The sequence below is a fragment of the Gymnoscopelus braueri genome (genome assembly GCF_963280865.1).
Source record: "Gymnoscopelus braueri genome assembly, chromosome: 9".
Lineage (NCBI taxonomy): Eukaryota > Metazoa > Chordata > Actinopteri > Myctophiformes > Myctophidae > Gymnoscopelus > Gymnoscopelus braueri.
The window spans coordinates 55,050,975-55,073,866 of record NC_137610.1 but is presented as its reverse complement, the minus strand read 5'-3'; the positions used below and the strand labels follow the sequence as shown (position 1 = coordinate 55,073,866).

The 22,892-nt window shown below is 40.1% G+C and overlaps 1 protein-coding gene across 1 annotated transcript in view; it reads left to right on the top strand.

The window, feature by feature from the left end:
* LOC308092385 (uncharacterized protein) overlaps positions 1-22,892 on the top strand; it is a gene marked incomplete at both ends in the record, with an annotated part of 57,035 nt that overhangs the window by 642 nt on the left and 33,501 nt on the right. Inside the window, 11 exons of the mRNA XM_080438246.1 lie at positions 89-108; positions 760-859; positions 1,420-1,444; positions 1,573-1,663; positions 2,863-2,978; positions 3,786-3,849; positions 4,729-4,804; positions 6,401-6,425; positions 11,803-12,103; positions 13,046-13,210; positions 21,485-21,594. Of these exons, the coding sequence (XP_080294372.1) occupies positions 89-108; positions 760-859; positions 1,420-1,444; positions 1,573-1,663; positions 2,863-2,978; positions 3,786-3,849; positions 4,729-4,804; positions 6,401-6,425; positions 11,803-12,103; positions 13,046-13,210; positions 21,485-21,594 (1,093 nt within the window). The remainder of the gene's footprint in view (positions 1-88; positions 109-759; positions 860-1,419; positions 1,445-1,572; positions 1,664-2,862; positions 2,979-3,785; positions 3,850-4,728; positions 4,805-6,400; positions 6,426-11,802; positions 12,104-13,045; positions 13,211-21,484; positions 21,595-22,892) is intronic.

The following is a 22,892-nucleotide window of genomic DNA, read 5'->3' as shown; positions in this document are numbered from 1 at the left end:
AGGCCAACATTTCCTAAAGCATTTCTTTCCAATGGTGTGACGATGTATGTGGTTAACATGTTCTTTATCTTCATCTCCCATCAATCAGTCACCAGAGGAAGGAGAAAGGTACTCAAATGTTTTACTCAAGTAAAAGTATCAATACTGCAATGTAGAAGTACTCTGTTACAAGTGAAAGTCTGGAATTAAAAATTTCCTTGAGTAAAAGTACAAAAGTATTGGTATCAAAATGTACTTAAAGTACCAAAAGTAAAAGTACTAAAATGTTTGAAAATAGCAGATCTACAAGCTCACAACGCGTCGCGATGCGACGCTTGTAGATTGTAGCTTGTAGATCGGCTATTTTCAAATAGCTTAGGTATATTAATAGGGCTGAAGTGGTTAATGTATGTTTTAAAACGTAATAATTTGTATCTGCAAAGTAACTAGTAACTAAAGTTTTCAAATAATTTTACTGGAGTAAAAGTGCAATATTTGCCTGAGATGTAGTGGAGTAGAAGTAAAAGTATTGAATATTGAAAATACTCCATTAAAGTAAAAGTACCTCTAAATTGTACTTAAGTTAAGTACAGTACTTGAGTAAATGTAGGCTACTTAGTTACTTTACAGCACTGAGAAAGGTACTGTATGACCACGTCTGTGATGAATAAAATATTACTTTATCCAATCCGTATGGTACAATAAATGTGTCTCTCTCTCTCTCTCTCTCTCTCTCTCTCTCTCTCTCTCTCTCTCTCTCTCTCTCTCTCTCTCTCTCAGGAATGGGGTGATCAACTGGGTGGCTCAGAGTCTGACCAAGGTGCTTCCTCAGCCAGATGACAAGTACAGAGAAAAGGTTGAAGAGCCTGAACATACAGAGGTAATGTTCACATGAACATACAGAGGTAATGTTCACATGAACATACAGAGGTAATGTTTACATGAACATACAGAGGTAATCTCTCTGTCTCTCTCTCTCTCTCTCTCTGTCTGTCTGTCTGTCTGTCTGTCTGTCTGTCTGTCTGTCTGTCTGTCTGTCTGTCTGTCTGTCTGTCTGTCTGTCTGTCTGTCTGTCTGTCTGTCTGTCTGTCTGTCTGTCTCTCTCTCTCTCTCTCTCTCTCTCTCTCTCTCTCAATGTATTATTACTCAACTAAACGTGAAAGTTGATCTGTCAAATTTGCAGTTGAGTTTAAGTACTGGAGTACTTGCTTCATTCAATTATTCAAAAAGTTCTGAAATTCAAATAGATTTGCTGTGTAAAAAAAGAAAAACTACCCATCTACAAGATCATGTGAACAAAATGTTCACCTTTTCTAAAGCAGTATACCATGAACACCACTTATGAAATAGTTAGTAATGGCAAGGTTTAGAATGATAGCCTATAAAGTCATGTTTACCAAGTGTTTGTGAATGAATACTGTCCTCTTTCTCTTTCTTCAGGTCTATGAAGTCAGTACAATGGCAGGTATGTCATTTAAAAAGAAATATCTGAGCCCACAGGAGATGTGGGGGAAAACACTTTTCTTTTACCTCTTTACCAAGTTACCGATTGATTGATTGATTGATTGATTGATTGATTGATTTGTCTGTCAGATTATGATCCCCTCCCACACATCCCAGTGATTGACATGGTATCAGACGATGAGGAAGACACACAGAGCCTCAGCTCACAGCTCCCTTCACAGTAAGAAAAACACACACACACACACACACACACACACGCGCACACACACACACAGTCACACACACACACACACACACACACACGCGCACTCAACTATACTAGCCTTTTTTTCCTATTCACTTAAGTATATGCAGTGAGAGATTAATTTCATTTCAAACCTTTATTTATTCTCTAAAGATATTGAGGTTGCCCTCATTTGCAGTGTCGTCCAGATACATCACAGTACAATGTCATGTTCATTTTCACATCAATAGTCAGATCAAAAAACAAGACAGAGCAGAAACAAAATAAAACAACATTTCCCTATCGTGTGATACAACACAATTTAAAGCAATTGCAGACACATGTGGGTAGACCTGCAATCAAGGTTTTAAATTGACCGTATGTTATGGGAGAACAGATCTTACATTTAAGCTGTAGGTCATTCCAGGTGGTTGGGGCACTAAAACAAAAAGGCTGTTTTCTCCAGTTCAGTCTTTACTTTGAGGACCTTTAGCGTGAGCCAATCACTGGAGCGTGTCCGATATGTTACAGGGTTCCAATCCAGCAGGGATTTAACCCATTAAGACCTAGAACTGTGTCATTTTTAGATTTGAGCTAAAAAGCATTATTTTACACTTTGGGCTATTCAAAAATAGCAGATCTACAAGCTCATAGCGCGGCACCGAGTGCCGCGCTACGAGCTTGTAGATCTGCTATTTTTGAAAAATCGAGAAAATGTGTGCAAATCTTTGAATATATATATTTTTAAAGCGAACATTTTTAACTCAAATCTTTGCTTCTGGGGGTCCCTGGAACAAAATATTTTGATGGGGGTCTGCAGCCAAATACATATAATTTTGGGGGTCCTTGACATGAAAAAGATTGAGCACCACTGATATAGAAACATACGTTTTTCAGAATACTGTTGAGATTTAGGAGGCATGTAGAATCGGCTTCAGGTCTTAATGGGTTAAAAATGAACAGGTACCAGTGTTTGCTTCGCCTGTCGGTCAAAGAAGGCCAACCCACTCTATCATACAGGATGCAGTGATGAGTCCTATACTGTTCACCAGATATAAAGCACAGAGCAGAATGATAGACTGTATCCAAGGACTTGAGGACAGAAGGAGCAGCATTTCCATAAACGAGATAGAAATATAGAGTACATATATTTGACGTGTAGCTGCAGATGAACTAATAGCAGAACCTCCTCACAGACAGGTGGTGAACTGGTTCAAAGCGGCCATACCTCAGCCTGTTTACCTGCCTCCTGGTGCCGTACCCTTAGAAGCATCGCCCCGGCCCAGCCGCTCCTGCAATTCTCTTGACAAAGGTACGTGCACACACACACAGCCACACACACACACACACACACACACACACACACACACACACACACACACACACACACACACACACACACACACACACACACACACACACACACACACACACACACACACCAAAACACACACACACACACACACACACACACACACACACACACACACACACACACACAATTTCAATTCAATTCAATTTCAATTGAATTCAACACACACACAGTAGTAGTTATAACAGGGGTGGGAAACTTTGATGATGGAGAGGGCCACTATATTTCCACACTCACTCCAGAGGGCCACACATACTTGCATATACAGTACTTGCATGCATATACTGTCGGGCCATTCTGTGTCACAGAAAAGTAGCAAAAATAGCCGATCTACGAGCTCAAAACGCGTCGCAGTGCGACGTGTTTTTACTATTTTTGAATTGGAATCCTGATTTTTTGGGGGCTATTTTTGAAGATTCAGAACATTGAGCGAGGCCGCTGATAGGACACACGGACACGGACGTGCACGGACGCACATGCACTTCATTTCATTTACGTCCCGGATACCCGGATGTCAAAACATAAACAGTAGGGAAAATACGGCTTTCAGTTTCAATGCAGGAAAACACCCCAGCATCATTATATAGTGGCTGATAGAGGGGGGGAAAAATGCAACAAAAAAATATATATAAATGTTTTTAAAATGTAGGCTTAAAGTTGCCTAGAATACCCTTAATGTGTGTTACGTGTGCATGCACATTGTCAGTGAATGATTGAAGTGACTTTCTTCATGTGTTCTCCATGCAGTCGTGTCTCCTCCTCCTCAGTCTCTGAGTGGAATCTCTCTGGACACGGACGACAAAGCTTCAGGGTAAGTTAGCTTTGAACCTTCTCATTTGTTGCTACACTTTGTAATCCATACGTTTCATCTGGTGGAACGAACGGCAGGCAGACGTATCATTAAAATGTTGGGGCACGGGCACCAAGGGGTCCTGGAAGGGTTCAGGCGTCCCCTTCCCAGCTAAATGACTGATAGTTTCTGTAGGAACCAAACGGACCCTTGCAGTGGTGTAAAAAGTACTCAAATCTTTTACTTATGTAAAAGTATCGATACTGCAATGTAGAAGTACTCCGTTAGAAGTAAAAGTCCGGAATTAAAAATTTACTTGAGTAAAAGTACAAAAGTATTGGTATCAAAATTATACCAAAAGTAAAAGTACAACATGTTTGGAAAATAGCAGATCTACAAGCTCACAACGCGTCGCAATGCAACGTGTTGTGAGCGTGTAGATCTGCTATTTTCAAATAGCCTATGTATAAAATAGGGCTAAAGTGGTTAATGTATGTTTTATAATGTAATAATTGATATCTGCAAAGTAACTAGTAACTAAAGTTTTCAAATAACTGTAGTGGAGTAAAAGTACAATATTTACCTCTGAGATGTAGTGGAGTAGAAGTAAAAGTACTGAAAAGTGGAAATACTCCACTAAAGTAAAAGTACCTCAAAATTGTACTTAAGTACAGTACTTGAGTAAATTTACTTAGTTACTTTACACCACTTGACCCGTGTAACTGTGAGAGTACAAATGGAGCCATGGTGTGTGTGTGTGTGTGTGTGTGTGTGTGTGTGTGTGTGTGTGTGTGTGTGTGTGTGTGTGTGTGTGTGTGTGTGTGTGTGTGTGTGTGTGTGTGTGTGTGTGTGTGTGTGTGTGTGTGTGTGTGTGTGTGTGTGTGTGTGTGTTTCTTGTAGCATGGTGGGATGGTTCGTGTCGGGAATGGGACTCCGGATGCCTCAGCTCATCATCAAACCCAAGGATGAGCCTTCTGTGAGTTTTAAGAGCAGCTTATACTTTTAGAACTGGTTCAGAACAACACAGCGAATAGAACTGGTTCAGAACAACACAGCGAATAGAACTGGTTCAGAACAACACAGCGAATAGAACTGGTTCAGAACAACACAGTGAATAGAACTGGTTCAGAACAACACAGCGAATAGAACTGGTTCAGAACAACACAGCGAATAGAACTGGTTCAGAACAACACAGCGAATAGAACTGGTTCAGAACAACACAGCGAATAGAACTGGTTCAGAACAACACAGTGAATAGAACTGGTTCAGAACAACACAGCGAATAGAACTGGTTCAGAACAACACAGTGAATAGAACTGGTTCAGAACAACACAGCGAATAGAACTGGTTCAGAACAACACAGCGAATAGAACTGGTTCAGAACAACACAGTGAATAGAACTGGTTCAGAACAACACAGTGAATAGAACTGGTTCAGAACAACACAGCGAATAGCGATTAAAGACAACGTACAAGCTCACAACCAGTGGTGGAAAAAGTACTCAAATGTTTCACTTAAGTAAAAGTATCAATACTGCAATGTGGAAATACTCTTGTTACAAGTAAAAGTCTGGAATTCAAAATGTACTTGAGTAAAAGTACAGAAGTGTTGGCGTCAAAATGTACCTTAAAGTACCAAAAGCAAAAGCAGTCGTTATGCAGAATGTGTAATTTCAAGTTTTCAAATGTATGAAAATCTTTTGAAAATAGCAGATCTACAAGCATTGTGAGCTTGTAGATCGGCTATTTTCAAATGGCCGAAATGTATATAGTGCTGAAGTGGCTAATGTATGTTTTTTGTAATAATAATCAAAATCTACGAAGTAACTAGTAACTAAAGTTTTCAAATAATTGTAGTGGAGTAAAATTACAATATTTGCCTCTGAGATGTAGTGGAGTAGAAGTCGGAAATTGGAAATATTCATGTAAAGTAGAAATACCTCAAAATAGTACTTAAGTACAGTACTTGAGTACATGTACTTTGTTACTTTCCACCACTGCTCACAACAGGTCACATTGTGACCCTGCATTATGCTTTGGCACATGCACTCATTTAAAGGACGACTTCACCAATTTTCAACGTATTTTCATATAATTGGTCCTCACTAATGCTCATGATAAAATGGTAAAAAAAAATGTCCTACTCAGTCTGTGTCTCATAGGAGGGCTGTGGACAGTCCAGAAACCTGTCTACCAGTGACATCATCGTTAGGCAGGATTTGTTTTCCCCAACAAGATTTCACATATTTTATTTAGATTTTTATTAACGTGAGAACAATGGCATCTATTATTGCATTGCAACTTTCCAGGAATAGAAAGCCTGCAGTTTCTATTAGCTTGGATTCCCCATTGATGATGTCACTGGTAAAAAATTGGACCATTTTATCATGAGCATTAGTGAGGACCAATTATATGAAAATAGGTTGAAAACGGGTGAAGTCGTCCTTTAGGAGAATTCAAGATTCAAGGTTTCTGCCCGGCAGTGACGGCAACACACATAAAGATGCATTATGCATCAGTTTGTATTCGTATTGATAGAACATTTGCTTATACTGCTGTATTTCTACTTTCAGACGGCTGCCAAAGTTCTACAGAAAGGTAAGTTTAAAGTGGTGTCCACTTGATTTAATTCATTCCTTGTCTTTATTCTTGAGATCTTACCTCTTACAGAAGTCCTACTTTTTACATACACAGCACATTATTGCTAAAAAACTACAGTCCAGGGCTTAGAATTGGACGCTATAAGGTTGCTGGCGTCTTGACTGTAGTTCGGACATCGTTGCAATTACCTCTCTCCATCAGGAGAGGGAGACAACGGACATAAAACATAATAATATCACCTGTTTCCTAGGCTGTGTGTTTTCCACTTCCTGTCGATTTCATTGGATATCATTGGTCATCTGACCAGTTTCATTGGATTTCATTGGATCAAATCGACAGGAAGTGGAAAACACACAACCTAGGACACAGGTGAATAGATCAGTGGTTTTCAACCTTTTTCGCTTCAAGGACCCCCAAACTGACACAGATAGCCCACAGACCCCCATTTGAAAAGGGACTCAGCCATTTTAATTTCTTGGGGGTCCCAATGTACACTGTATCGTCATCATTAGTGTTCATTTAACTCTGAGAGTGTACAAATGGAACCAAATGGACCCATGTGTACACTCTCAGAGTTACAGACATATACGGGTCAATTTGGTTCCTAACTATTAATTTGTCTGGGGAACCCCCTCAAGGACCACTGGTGGTCCCCGGACCACTGGTTGAGAACCACTGTTATAGATGATAACCTGGAGGACCTCTACAATAGCTACCACTGCACCAATAATACATTTAAAAAGTTAAATCTGAGCGTGTAAATGGACTCTGGAGGGTGATAGTAATGTCTCAATTCACAGTTCAACTCAGGAGTTTATATCATAAAAAAATCATGAGACAGTAAAAAAAACTAAAAATGTAAATATGGGGAGAGATCTGTATGTCATGGTCAACCAACACAAGGTCTATTACAGTGATTCTCAAATATTTTCATGTTAAGAACCCCCTAGGCTGCACTAGCGCTCCTGTTTTCGTGTATAGAGGGGCGGGTGTATAGAGGGGCGGGTGTATAGAGGGGCGGGTGTATAGAGGGGCGGGTGTATAGAGGCGCGGAGAGATTGCGCCTGATCCCATTGGTTCACCGATCTGTCCGTCAACCCCCGCCCCGTTAACACAACATTACGAGCGACGCCCACTGCACTCTGGTTGGTTGGGGAAATTAAACACTTCCTATAACCGGTACACCGACGCACTCCTCCAGGCTTTTATTTTTTAGCAAAACTAAACAATAAAAGCCTGGAGATCGAGGCCAAGAACCCCCAAATTCATACCGTATGTACATGGCCGCGGACCCCCATCTGAAAAGATGTTTTGTCAGGGACCTTTACGATTAGCTGAAAAATTTAATGGGCTTAAAGGAGAACTTCACCCATTTTTAACCGAATCTTCATATAATTGGTCCTCACTAATGCTCGTTTTAATGAGGCACCATTTTTGTGCACTCACTCTGTGTCTCAGAGGAGGGCTGTGGACAGCAGTGGTATAAAAAAAGTACTCAAATGTTTTACTTAAGTAAAAGTAACAATACTGCAATGTAGAAGTACTCCGTTACAAGTAAAAGTCCGGAATTCAAAATTTTGTATTGGTATCAAAATGTACTTAAAGTACCAAAAGTAGAAAGTACTCATTATGCAGAATGTCCCATTTCACAAGGTATCATTATGTATAAAATGTATTAAAACCTTTTGAAAATAGCAGATCTACAAGCTCACAATGCAACGCATTGTGAGCTTGTAGATCTTCTATTTTCAAATAGCCAAAATATATATATAGGACTGAAGTGGTTAAAAAATGTTTTGTAATAATAATCAAAATCTTCAAAGTAACTAGTAACTAAAGTTGTCAAATAATTGTAGTGGAGTAAAAGTACAATATTTGCCTCTGAGATGTGGAGTAGAAGTAAAACTATTGAAAATGGGAAATACTCAAGTAAAGTAAAAATTCCTCAAAGGAGTACTTAAGTACAGTACTCGAGTAAATGTACTTAGTTACTTTACACCACTGGTTGACAGTTACCACTCTGAATACATCATCATTGGCCATTTCAAACTAGAAACTGTTTTCTTTTTTTGGCGTCTATTTCAGTATGCTTACAGTGACTTTCCAGGGAGAGACAGGCTGTAGTTTCCATTAGCTTGGAATCCCCATCGATGATGTCATTGGTAGGCAGGTTTCTGAACTGTCCACAGCCCTGAGTAGACAGAAATGGTGTCATCTCATAATGAGCATTAGTGAGGACCAATTAAGGTTGAAAATGGGTGAAGCTCTCCTTTACAGCACTGTACGTGTAAACTGTTTCTCATTTTGCCGGGGACCAGCTTAGAGTATCTATACTTTGACTCAAGTACTGGAGTTGAGTACTTTGTTCACCACTGCAATTTGTACTGAAGCGTGTCGTATGAGACATTCAACCGATATTTATTTTTTATTTTATTGAATGAATCTCTTTTTCCTCCTAGTTTCTGAAGAGGCAGTTTGAGTCAGATACACGGAGCCTTAGTGCTTGATTTATACTCCGTCATGTGAAAAGTAAAAAAGAAAAAGGAAAAAAAAGAGAACATTTTGGCCCAAACTTTGGACAGGGCGGTGCGACGAAATCCACACGAGGCGTTAACTCAGTCCTCTTCTCCTTCTGTTTCAGGGGGGACGGCGCTGAGAGCCCCTTGAACAGCAGGAGGAGACGGCTGGGCCACGCTCTGACACACATGCCCACACACACACACACACACACACACACACACACATATACACACGCACACACATTGATTGATTGATTGATTGATTGATTGATTGATTTTATAGATGTTGGTGCTATCACATAAAAGCAGTGGTGGAAAAAGTACTCAAATGTTTTACTGCAATGTGGAAGTACTCTGTTACAAGAAAAAAATCTGGAATTGAAAATGTACTTGAGTAAAAGTACAAAAGTATTGTTATCAAAATGTACTTAAAGGGATACTTCACTTTCACATAAAATAAACATTAAAAATATATATTAAAAAAAAATGAAAGAAGTTATGGCAAAATAAAGGCCCCCTCACACATTAGTAGGACACTCTAATGCGTGAGGGGGCCATGAATTTTCCATTACTTTTTTCATTTATTTTTAATATATTTTTTAAATGTTTCCCTGGCCCGAAAGTGAAGTATCCCTTTAATGTACCAAAAGGACAAGTACTAAAATGTTTGAAAATAGCAGATTTACAAGCTCACAACGCATCGCGATGCTACACATTGTGAGCTAGTAGATCAGCTATTTTCAAATAGCCTATGTATAAAATAGGGCTGAAGTGGTTAATGTATGTTTTATAATATCATCAGTGGTTCTCAAAGTAGGGTCTGGGGATCTCCAGGGGTCCCTGAGAGCGTTCCAGGGGGTCCCCAGAAAAATGAGGAACATAGGTTAACCGCTATTTTATAAAAAATACTCAATACTAAATCTACTGTACATTTGAAAAATCGTATTTCCTGGAACAAATCATTTTCAAATCGGGGGTCCGCAGCCAAATACATCCTTCATATGAAAACGTTTGAGAACCACTGTCTAGAAGACTGTAAATCAGTGAATAACTCACCGTACTGTACTGTATGAATGTATTACTGTTCATAGACGCACACAGCTGAAGGTGTGAGATATAAGAATTGTAACTTTCAGTTTGAGTTCTCTTGCTTGGTTTGATTGAGTTCTACTTACATGTGTTGATCATGAATTAAATACAGAAATGTATAACAACACTTATTCTTAAACTACATGAAATAATGAGTTTCATTGTGAAGGGATTGCTTAGATGATATAATGGAATAATAAATGTATTATTCATTTTCATAAGATGGACGAAAAACAAAACCCATACGACCCAAAAGGCCATACATACAATTGCATCCAAGTGTAATGGAAATAATCGGGCAGCTATGTTTGTTTTATACGTTCGTTCTTTAAAATCAGTCAAGCATAAACCAGATATTTATTTTTGATGATTGTGTTTAAAAACATGCTATATGGGGTTAGTTTACTGCCAAAACTTTGCAAACAAATAAAGCCTGTTTTGCAAAATAAAAACTATATTCACAAACAAACGTGTTGTGTTTTGCAAATGAAATACATATCCACAAACACATGTATTGTGATTTTAACATCCCAAATATTCCAATCAGAATCTAGACACACATTGCCCATAATTGTGTTTGGAGAAAATTAGTCTTTGTTGTTCCATGGTTTTAGATAACACTGTTTTATTGCTACATTGAAACAAGTTTCATTTTCATTTATTTGTTTATTTGGACGGGACAATATTATGTCCTGTAATGCACTGTAAATACATAGGATTTAGCAAGAGATGCTAATATTCATCCAAAACAGAGCATACAGTTGTACATCATTACAATCAACACCATACATAATACAAAATAATTACATAACACGGTTACGAGTTAAAAAAGGATCTAAAGTTAATCCTAGACCATGCAGTGTTATTATACATGGTTGCATGATTGGCGCTCTAGTAAACAATTTATTACACAAAGTTTAAAAGCAGTGAAAGTTGGACAGTCTGGAACGGTAGACTGTTAGACTGTTCCACAACCAACTTCCCTGCAATGACAGCACATTCTGTCCGAAAGTGTCCCCTCTAGAGGTCTAGACTATCTACTAGCGGTAGTCATTTCCATTACGTCAATCCAATTATAAGATAAGACAACCTTTGACTTGAACTGTGAACTGTGGCCTAGGCTTTGTGAAGCAGCGACATGTGGGCGTAGATCAGCTATTTCTGGTGCGTGGTGCCTTTTTTGATGTGGTTTCAATATGGTTGTGTTTCCCGGACATTTAATTTGATTGTTTTTGGAAAAACCTGCATTGAAGCATGTTTGGAATAACCAAGGCTGAACATGATGATATGATAACACATTGTATAGGATTATTACAGCACGAATGAACATTAACAATGAAAATGTACCGGGCCTACTTTATCACTGACTTATCTAATTCCTACACTGTGCCAGCGGTCTGCTGTCCCATACCCAGCCTCCACAATGGTGGGATATTTTCTACGGTTTACATGACCAAGCAAAGTTCAATAAAGTTCAATATACAGTATATATAGGGCTGGGTAATATACTGTATACGACATTCTCATATCAAGATATTGCATGTGATATGAGACTAGATATCGTCTGGGATATTGGATATCATGATAGGGCAAAAGTGTTGTCTTTCCCTTGTTTCAAAATGTGTCAAAACCAGCAAAAAAATGCTGATCTACAAACTTATTTTCAAATAAAAAAATTGACAGCTTTTGAAAAACATTCCCCCACATAGTTATTTTCTCATGCCATCAACAAACCCAGACAAAGATCTCTAACCATCTTCTTGCAGCTTCAGCAGACATGGTACTAGAGGACGTAGATTCAGACAACGAAGGACATCAGCTCAAACAACAGGCGTCACGCGCACACCCGGTCCAATCGGACCGGTGCTCCGTGCAGTCCGTTAAGTTGGTGGAACTGGTGGTGGAAGAGGCAGCGGAGACGATGGCGCCAGCGGACTCCATGCAGAGCGATGAAGAAACCACCAAAGCCTCTCTCGACGCCGAGACTCAAACGGGCCGCTGGACGCCGTTCATCGACAGCATCAAGAGGGAAGCTGAGGGGGTCGCCATGGCAACCATGGAATCACGGTGAGAGTGATGCTATAGCAAGGGTTCCTAAACTACTTTTCAGGCCACGACCCCCCAAAATAATCCTATTTGAACTGGGGACCCCCCCTCCCCCCCCCCCTGACAAGCACTTGGAATTGTATGCATTACATTTAGTTTGACTCGTTTCCACAGATAAATATTGTGAAAACAGCCAATCTATGTATAAGCTCACAACGCCGTTGTGAGCTTGTAGATCGGCTATTTTCACAATGTTTGCCTCTTAATTTGGCCAATTTGGTTTTAAAATGGTCTTAAAAGTTAAAAATTGTAACTTGTATAGACTTATACTGTATGTTGCTGGTTTGTTTACTGTGGTGAGAAAAACAATGTTGCACATTAAGCTAATCATCTGGGGAACCCCCAAAATTATTTGGGGACCCCCAGTTTGGGAACCACTGCTCTATGGTACAGCGATTCCCCAAAACCTGTGGGCCGGATAATATAACATTCATATTAACCCATTGAGACCTGAAGCCGATTCTACATGTCTCCTAAATCCCAACAGTATTCTGAAAAACCTATGTTTCTATATCAGTGGTTCTCAATCTTTTTCATGTCAAGGACCCCCAAAATTATATGTATTTGGCCGCGGACCCCCATCAAAATATCTTGTTCCAGGGACCCCCCAGAAGCAAAGATTTGAGTTAAAAATGTTCGTTTTAAAAATATATATATTCAAAGATTTGCACACATTTTCCCGATTTTTCAAAAATAGCAGATCTACAAGCTCGTAGCGCGGCACTCGGTGCCGCGCTACGAGCTTGTATATCTGCTATTTTTGAATAGCCCAAAGTGTCAAATAATGCTTTTTAGCTCAAATCTAAAAATGACACAGTTCCAGGTCTTAATGGGTTAATGTGACCCCAAATAACGCCCCCTGGTGGTCAGTATGTTAGTAAACAGGTTGTCTTCTCTGTGCAGTTTGCTGGAGGAGCGTGTGGAGATGGCCCGCATGGCGGAGGACGTGGCGCGGCACGCGGCAGAGATGGCCATCAGACAGATGACAGACGGAGGCTCCATCAAGCTCTCTGTGGGGAGCCAGGAGCTCCTGGAAGAGGAAGAGCCTGAAGAAGAGCCTGATGCAGAGTAAAACACTCATTTATACGTATACTCTCTGGTACAATGGTGTGGCTTCTCAACGAGAACTAATCCTGTTGAGAAGCGACACCGTCATGAATGAACCACTTTCAACCTGGCCTCTTGTGTGTCAACTGTGTGTGTGTGTGTGTGTGTGTGTGTGTGTGTGTGTGTGTGTGTGTGTGTGTGTGTGTGTGTGCGTGTGTCTCAGTGTTAATTTCGTTGACTAAAACTATGACGAAAATTTTTCGTCGACTACCTTTCTTCACTGATGAAAACTTAAATAAAAGCTAAATAAAAACTAAGCTATGATGACTAAAACTAAGACTAAATATATTGACAATTTCTTCAATTAATATAAACTAGACTGAAATGTTAGGGAGGGACTATAGTGAAAAATTTACTAAGACGAGTCATTTCATGTTTGGTTGCGCTCGGGTGTCGCGCTCTGAAAATAGCAGATCTACAAGTTCACAATGTGTCGCGCTGCGACGCGTTGTAAGCTTGTAGATCGGCTATTTTCAGCATGCAACCAAGTGTAAAATCAGCCATCACAGTCCGCCAAAATACATTTTAGTCGACTAAATCAACTGTAGATTTAGTCGTCTAAATTTAATGTTATGATATTTAGTCGATTAAAACATTTCAGATGACTAAAATATGACTGAAACTAAATGAAATGTTATTCAAAAGACTATGACTAAAACTACATCAAAATTTGATGTCAGAATGAACACTGGTGTGTCTAACAGAGTGTTGTGTGTGTGTGTGTGTGTGTGTGTGTGTGTGTGTGTGTGTGTGTGTGTGTGTGTGTGTGTGTGTGTGTGTGTGTGTGTGTGTGTGTGTGCGCAGGTTGCAGGAGATTCCACAGGGAGAGTTGAGTGAAGCAGAATCCAGGCACAGTAAAACGTCAGAGTAAGAACATAAAGCATGCTGCTCTTCTTTTCTATCCATTCTATCTTTATATGTATCTATGTATTATATGTATGCATTAGTGAGGAGTGATCAATGCCAATGGTTCTCAAAGTGGGGTCCAGGGGACCCTCAGGTTTTTCTTGAGTTGGTTCCAAATGGACCCTTACAGGTCTGTAACTGGATCCATTTGGTTATGGGTCCATTTGGTTCGCTTTGTACACTCTCAGAGTTATGGGGGTCCTAGAAATTAAAACATTTGAGAACCACTGATCAATGCCGATCCATCCATTAGTCACCTCAACGGCTGCTGACATTTAAAGCCTTCCAAACAAATGATCCACTCTGTACGCTGTGTTGAGTTGGAAATGCATGACGACAGTTTGATCGAACCTTCAAGGTGATGTTGTTACGTCGTGTGTACAGGCATACATAAGGGTGTGTGTGTGTGTGTGTGTGTGTGTGTGTGTGTGTGTGTGTGTGTGTGTGTGTGTGTGTGTGTGTGTGTGTGTGTGTGTGTGTGTGTGTGTGTGTGTGTGTGTGTGTGTGTGTGTGTGTGTGTGTGTGTGTGAGGGGGGACAGGAGAGAGAGGTAGAGTGTGGTAGAGTTTTTCCAGCTCTCTGATCACCTGTCTTGAGAACATAATATTCATCTCGTAGCTGACGGCCTGTCGTGCGTCCCCCCCCCCTCCCCCCCTCCCCCCTTCCCGCTCCCACGGGGGCTCGTTATGTGATGCGCTGCACGGCATCTCAAGCATCCTTTTTACCACCATAGCAACCACATCGCTTCCCTTGGCAACGGGCGATCCCCTCTCAACGGTTTCCCCTGGTAACAGAAAGCACGCCTCCTCCCCGGTTTGTTTCTGTTGAAGGTGCAGGGGGAAACGATGGCACTCGTCCTCTGTGTTGTCAAAGTGACATACGACAAAAAAAAAAGATTGTCGATCTCCTCTCGTGCGGCCGTTTGTAGCCGTTTGTAGCCGTTTGTAGCCGTTTGTAGCCGTTTGCCAGGATGCTCTGCAGGCCTACCTAATGCAGTCGTTACCGACCGGTGAAAGTGAGTACAGTAGTTATTTGTGCGTTTTGGGTTTGAGTAGATACTGTGGATCTGTTATATCGGGCAGAAGGTTTCTGTTGGGAAATAAACTTGTAATATTTATATTATCATCTTTTATGTTTTATTTAATAAATGAATACAATACAGGTGGATGAGAGTATAGCCTCTCTGTTAGGCTACAGGTGGATGAGAGTATAGCTTCTCTGTTAGGCTACAGGTGGATGAGAGTATAGCCTCTCTGTTAGGCTACAGGTGGATGAGAGTATAGCCTCTCTGTTAGGCTACAGGTGGATGAGAGTATAGCCTCTCTGTTAGGCTACAGGTGGCAAACCTGCTGCTGCGTGCAGATTACACACCTTCTGCAATTAGCATGGTGTCGACTAAGTGGTTAACCCATTCAATCTGGGAAGGCATCTCTGTCATTTTAGATTTCTTTGGCTATTCAAAAATAGCAGATCTACAAGCTCATAGCTATGAGCTTGTAGATCTGCTATTTTAGAAAAAATGTGAAAATGTGTGCAAATAAGTCAATCTTTTTTTTTTTAAAGTGAACATTTGTAAATCAAATCTTTGCTTCTGGGGGTTCTTGGAATACAATATTTTACAAATGTTCACTTTAAAACATATTATTCAAAGATTTGCACACATCTTCACGTTTTTTCAAAAATAGCAGATCTACAAGCTTGTAGATCTGCTATTTTTGAATAGCCAAAGAGATCTAAAATGACAGAGATGCGTTCCTGGATTGAATGGGTTAATGGTGCTTGATCCTCCAGCGTAACAGACCAATCAAATGTGTGATGGTTTAGTTCAGTGAGTCTCAACCTGTGAGCTGTGAGGACATTGCAAATGGGCCCTCAACTAATTGGCAAAACACTAAAGGTCCTTACACACCGGGGCGAATTCTTCATGCGAATAAATACGTTTTTTTTTAAAACCTTATAAAGTCAATCAGTTTCGCGAAGCGAAAAAGCGTCTTTTAATTATTCGGAACGAGTCCGAATTTTGCGTATATTCGCATATTCTCCGGTGTGTAAGGACCTTAAGATTGTAATGATAATGACATTAATATTAAATAATATACATATTGTTTAAGATTTTTTTTTTTTTTTTTTGTCTGTACAACTTTGAAAAATGAGTTTTCATTGTGATACAGGTACATTTGAACTTAATGTTATAGTTCCACTTATCCAAGCCGGGAACACAAATAAACGTGCCTTAAAATGTGGGCCGTGAACACTTTCAAGATTTTCAAGTGGGCCCTGGACTAGAGAAGGTTGAGAATCACTGGTTTAGTTGTCTGTTAGCTTTGTATTTGAGCGTGTTCACTTTGCTCACTGCAATGTAATTCATCCTAGGAAAACATTCTGTAGATGTTTAAATGACATGCTCAAAGTTGAACATATGGAAGCATATTGTCCAAGGCGCCAGACAGTTACACATTTCAACCTGTGCTTTACACAAAACAAGCATTAAGTCATTAAGTGCAAAAGAAACGCATCGTGAAAAGACATTTTGAAATAGTCATTAAAGAGATTAGAAAATGAGAATATATGGTCAACTGAAACAGATACAAATACAAGAATAAAGTTACAGTGCAGCACAAATATGGGAGTTTGTTCCAGATGATGAACGCTGCTTCTCCATGTTTAGTTGTGATTCTAGGGACAGAACACAGCCCTGTCCCTCCCAGGCCACTTGAGAGGTCTGGAGGGTTCATGAGCAGAAGATCAGACATGTATTTTGGCCCTAAACCTTATAAACCAACAATAGTACTGTTTTGAAATCAATTATTTGATTATGTGATAATGATACACTTTCTTGGTATTAGTAAGGACTCAAGTAATGCAGCTTAACTGCAGCTGTTTTTGATTGATTGATTGATTGATTGATTGATTGATTGATTGAATACTTTATAAACACGTTTAACAGTACAGCTAGTACAGTCAAAGGTTTTGCTAAAAGGATAACACAAAAATCCCCGTAATAATGTTTTTTTATTTTTTTTATTTGCACAATAAAAACAGTACAAAGGTAATATTATTAAAACACAGCAATGCATGCAGGTGAGAAAGGAAACCCATACAGGGCTTATACAAGCTTCTCACCTAAAATAATAAACTAGTAGTAAATTAAACATAGTAATCAAACGTAAGACACGACAAACAACAAGTACCTTGTGTGCAGTTGAACGTTTGGGTGTGTGTGTCTGTGTGTTGAGTGTGCGTGTGTGTGTGTGTGTGTGTGTGTGTGTGTGTGTGTGTGTGTGTGTGTGTGTGTGTGTGTGTGTGTGTGTGTGTGTGTGTGTGTGTGTGTGTGTGTGTGTGTGTGTGTGTGTGTGCATGCAGAAGTAGGGCTACATTATATGGTAGAAGTAAGTGGAGAGGCAGATGCCTGGACAAACGCATGCCCCATCAGTTAACACAATACCCGTTGTACCCGACCCGTTGTCAGTGTAGTATTTTATTTTTTATTTAACCTTTATTTAACCAGTAAAAACACATTGAGACACAGTCTCTTTTTCAAGTGGGAACTGGCCAAGATACAGCGTTAAAATTACACAGTCTAAGCTTAACATACGAATACAAAAATAAACAACAAAATAGTCATCCAAGATACATCACAAATACATAAGATAACTCCCAATGATACACTTTACACAATAGAAAAAAGCCAGTAATCAAACAAGAAATAGTAATACACACAGTGTACAACCAATACATATAACCAAAAACCTTCCGCTAGGCTAATAAACCTCCGGACAGGTGCAGTTGTTTTTGTGAGTAAGAGTCTTTTGAAGCTTCTCAAGGGAATTAGAGCAGCCAATTTGAGTTTAGTCTGGAGATCATTCCACAACCAAGGGCCTAAGAAAGAAAGACGTTTTTTACCTCCCTCAGATGAAAATGAAGGTACTTCACAGCGTAACCAAGCATTTGATCTGAGATTTAAGCCATTTCTAACCAATTTAAATTTGGAGGTAATGTAGTAGGGGAGCTCACCAAGAATAGCTTTATAAATGAAATTATACCAATGTTGCAACCTGTGCGTAGTCAAAGAGGACCAATCAACTGCAGCATACAACGTGCAATGGTGAGTTCTAAAAGGAGAATTCGTTATGAATCTCAGTGCAGCATGATACAGGGGATCCAGCTTGGTCAATGAGGAGGCACAAGCAAACCTGTAAATATTGTCCCCATAATCCAGCTGGGACAAAAACAGACCAGTGACCAATTTTTTGCGAGCAGTGCAGGCAAAACAAGCCTTCAGTCTGTAGAAAAAACTTAGAGTAAATTTCAGCTTCTTACTCAAGGCATCAATATGGAATTTAAAATGTAGATGTTTGTCCAACCAGAACCCAAGGTATTTATAGCGACCGACCCACTCAATTGGGGTGCCATCTAAAGTGGAGATGCTTAAGAGGGTTGGACAAACTCGTGGAGTGAACATCATTGCCTTAGTTTTGTTACCATTTAGCATCAATTAGCTTTTTTTCAATTCCTGCTGCAATGAAATGAAATCAAGAGACAAATTTGTTACAGCCATGTCTAGCGTGGGCGCGCAGGTGTACAAAACCGTGTCATCCGCGTACATATGGTAGAGTACTTTGACTGACTGCAGATGTTATTCACATATAAAAGAAAAAGTAAAGGACCTAATATAGAACCCTGGGGGACTCCCTTCTCCATGGCTACTTGATCGGACACTATGTCACCCAATTTCACACATTGTGTGCGGCCGATCAAATAGCTGGTGAACCAGCTAATCACATTTGGGCCCATGCCTATATTGGAAAGAATCTTTAACAGTTTTGGGAGATCAACAATGTCAAAAGCCTTGGATAAATCAATAAACAGGGCAGCGCATACATGTGACTTTTCCCAGGCAGCCTGTCATTGGATGTCATCCAAGACAGTAAGGCAAGCTGAACCCAGATTGCATGGTATTTAAGATTTGATGTCGATCAAGAAATTGGTTTACTTGGGCTGATACCTGGGCTTCTAGGATCTTTGCTAAGAACGAAAGATTAGATATTGGCCTGTAGTTATTTAGGATCACCAGCCTTAAGGAGGGGAGAAACATAAGCTTGCTTCCACACCGAAGGAATGTTCTGAGAAGTTAGCGAAAGATTGAAAATATCAGTTATAGGTTGTGCTATAACTGACGCAGCTAATCTCAGCAGATAAGGATCAAGACCATCTGGGCCAGGGGACTTTTTGGGGTCCAGAGAGGACAACGAACTGAGAACATCGGAGGCCAGGATAGAGAAAAAAATCAAAATTTAAACGAGCGTTTACATCGCCATTTGCTGGTAAAAATGCCACTTCCTGAGCCCCTTGTTGAGAGGAGGAGGCATTTTGTGCATCAAAAATATGCCCAGCCCTTTTGAAATGGTCATTAAAAACATTTGACATACATTTTTTGTCACTAATGAAAGAATCCCCAACTCGCAACTTTGGCGGGGGACCAGCAGCTCCCCTCTGCTGGAGGGATTTAACTGCTTTCCAGAAATTTGCATGATTACTGGATGTATCGGAAGTTAAAGATAAATAATACTGTGACTTCAGCTTTCTGAGGAGAGCAGTACATTTATTTCTGAGGATACGAAAGAGAAGCCAATCATTTGGGGACTGTGTCCTTCTGGCAAGTGCCCATTTCCTATTTCTATCATGGATCAAATCAGCTACATCCCTTGAGAACCAAGGATTTGACCTATTCTTAATTCGGACCTTCTTTAGAGGAGCGTGTTTGTTTACCAAAGAAAATAAATTATCATAAAAGAAACGGAAAGCCTCGTCCGCAGACGGTATGAGGGAAGTACGAAACCAATCGACTAATGCCACATCATGCAAGAAAGCTTGCTCCGAAAAATGTTTGAAACAACGTCTGGTTACAGTCAGCCCATTTACTTTGGGCAATTTAGTGCTCCTAATACATGCAATTGCACAATGGTCACTCAAATCATTAGCAAAAACACCAACAGAGACATATTTATGAACAGCATTTGTCAAAATGATGTCAATCAGAGTCACTGTCTGGTCTAGTGGAGCTGTGAATAATCTGGGTTAAATTAAGGGAGTCACATTGCTGTTTAAAACAAGAGGATTTCTCACTTTTCCAGTCCCAATTTAGATCACCCAAAATTAAAAGTTCCGTATTTGTATACTTAGAGATTAAGTCAATAAGGTTTCCCAGAGTTTCTGTTATAGCTGAAGGAGGCCTATAACAGCAGATAATTGTGAGCGGTGTATTTGCCACCATTATCTGCAGAGCTAAGAACTGTCGTGGAACTGAGACAGCTTTTAAGACAGACCCTTGAAATCTATTGGAGATATAAAGGGCAACCCCTCCGCATCTACCTTTACGATCCGCTCTAAATAAATTAAAGCCAGGAAACTGTAGATTATCTGGGGTGGTAGGTTTTAACCATGTTTCAGAAATAGCAACCACATCAGGATTGGCTATCTTAAACCAAGTACTTAGAATATCATATTTGGGTACCAAGCTCCTAGCATTAAAGTGCAGGAAACCCAGACCGTTTCTACAGCTGAAATCATAATATAATAATACATACGATTTATATAGAGCTTTTTAGATACTCAAAGTCGCTTTACAGAAGCAATATGTAGTGTGCCCATTATCATAGCACTTGGAGGCTAGTAGTCTATGATGTTAGTACTATGAAGTCATATTACTGACATCAGGGATCGACACACATGGGGATGTGGTGGGTCCTCTGCGTTACACGCGGCGAGCCGTTCAGTCGGACGGTTCTCGAACATAATGCGAAGGACAGATGTTGGCAAAAGATTGTTGATGTACAAACTTGTACTGTAGATCGTCTATCTTCGGCCCACTGTCCAACTGTTCTGTGTCCGGCCCCACTTTATATTACTGACCTACTGCCCCCTAAGGACAATGTGAGATCCCTCAGGTCCTCTGACAAAGGCCTTCTGAAGATACCCGCGTCCAATCTCAAAACAAAGGGTGAGCGGGCCTTTGCAGCGGTTGCTCCCACACTGTGGAACGCCCTTCCCTTGGCCTTAAAAAATGCTGAGTCTGTCGAAGGTTTTAAGAGCATGCTTAAAACACATTTGTTTCGTAAGCATTTTGTCCGATGAAGTTTTACCTGACTCGCATAGGTCAATACTTTGTCGTATTGTATTATTTATCTATTTTGTACTATAATACCCTGTTTGTAACGTGTTAATTTTGTGTATATTGTGTTCCATTGTACAGCACTTTGTAACACTTTTTCGAAAGGTGCTTTATAAATAAAATGTACTTACTTTACTTACTTACTGTTCTGTCCTGCAGCAACGAGGAGTGCTCTGACGAGGAGGGGGAGGAGACAGCGGCGGCTGCACAGATCGACCCACCCTCTGTACGCTCCGAACCATTAGCCTCGGAACCATCTACAGAACCAGGTAGAGAGCACTGCATCCGCAGTTCTTTTTTTAAAATGCAATTTATTAGGTTCAAGCCACAGTACATCATGTATCAGAATCCATGCTGCTCAGACAGAACCTCATTTTTGTGACATTTAACATTCAGAACCCACCTCAACAATACCGAAACACAAACAAAAACAAAACCACTACAAAACTAAAACACAAAAACTAAAAATAAAGAAAACATAACAGCAAAGGTACAGGGTCCAACACACCTCACATTGACAACAGATTACTCAACCTGTGGAACTTTTAATCTTTACTGGCATTTTAACCCATTTACACCTGAGGGCCGATTCTAAAAACACCTTCTAAATCCTGACCTCAAATATTTATTTAAAAATTACAACAAATGTATGTTGCTATATACTGTACATAGCAACAGGAACCCAAAAGGAGTTCCCGTCCTGAAAGGTATAATTACAAATAGGGGTTCCCGCCCAAAATGGCTTAAAGGGACACTTCACCACAAAAAAACTTTGTTTCAATGGATTAGTCACCCCATGGAGACTTGAATTCATGGCAATTTCTTTAGTTTTTTGTCTCATTCCTAAGACAATAATTTGATGACCGGCAGCGGTTCCGGTAGGAGACACAACGAGTCTCTGTTGTGTCTCCTACCGGAACCGCTGTCTACCGGTCCGCTGGTCATCAAATTATTGTCTTAGGAATGAGACAAAAACTAAAAAATATCCATGAATTCAAGTCTCCATGGGGTGACTAATCCATTGAAACAAAGTTTTTTTTGGGTGAAGTGTCCCTTTAAGAAAGGAAAAAAATCCATGCTGATCAATGTGACACACACGTCAGCGTTTTCAGGTTCCGGTACACACAGCATTGGACCAGGAGTCATCATTGTGTCAGTACACGGTACACATGTGTCCGTGGCAAAGACCTGGCCTTGTCCGGGGGAAATTCTAGATTTTGTTTTTACACGACACCAGTTGTTCTTATTTTGATCCCAATTACTGAATGTCAGTTTGCAGGTTTTCTTCAGAATATGCATGACACTGATTTACTATGACACCGTGGCACATTAAGGAGTCCACTAGTGGTTCTCAAACATTTTATTTTGAAGGACCACCATAACTCACGGGTCCATTTGGTTCCATTTGTACACTCTCAGAGTTACAGCTCCATAAGGGTCCATTTGGTTCCATGTGTACACTCTCAGAGTTACAGACCTGTAATTTAGGGGGGGTAGCTCTTTGTGTGTGTCCACTCATTTTGTATGTCCATGGCAAAAATAAAACTTCAGACAAAAATGTCCACCA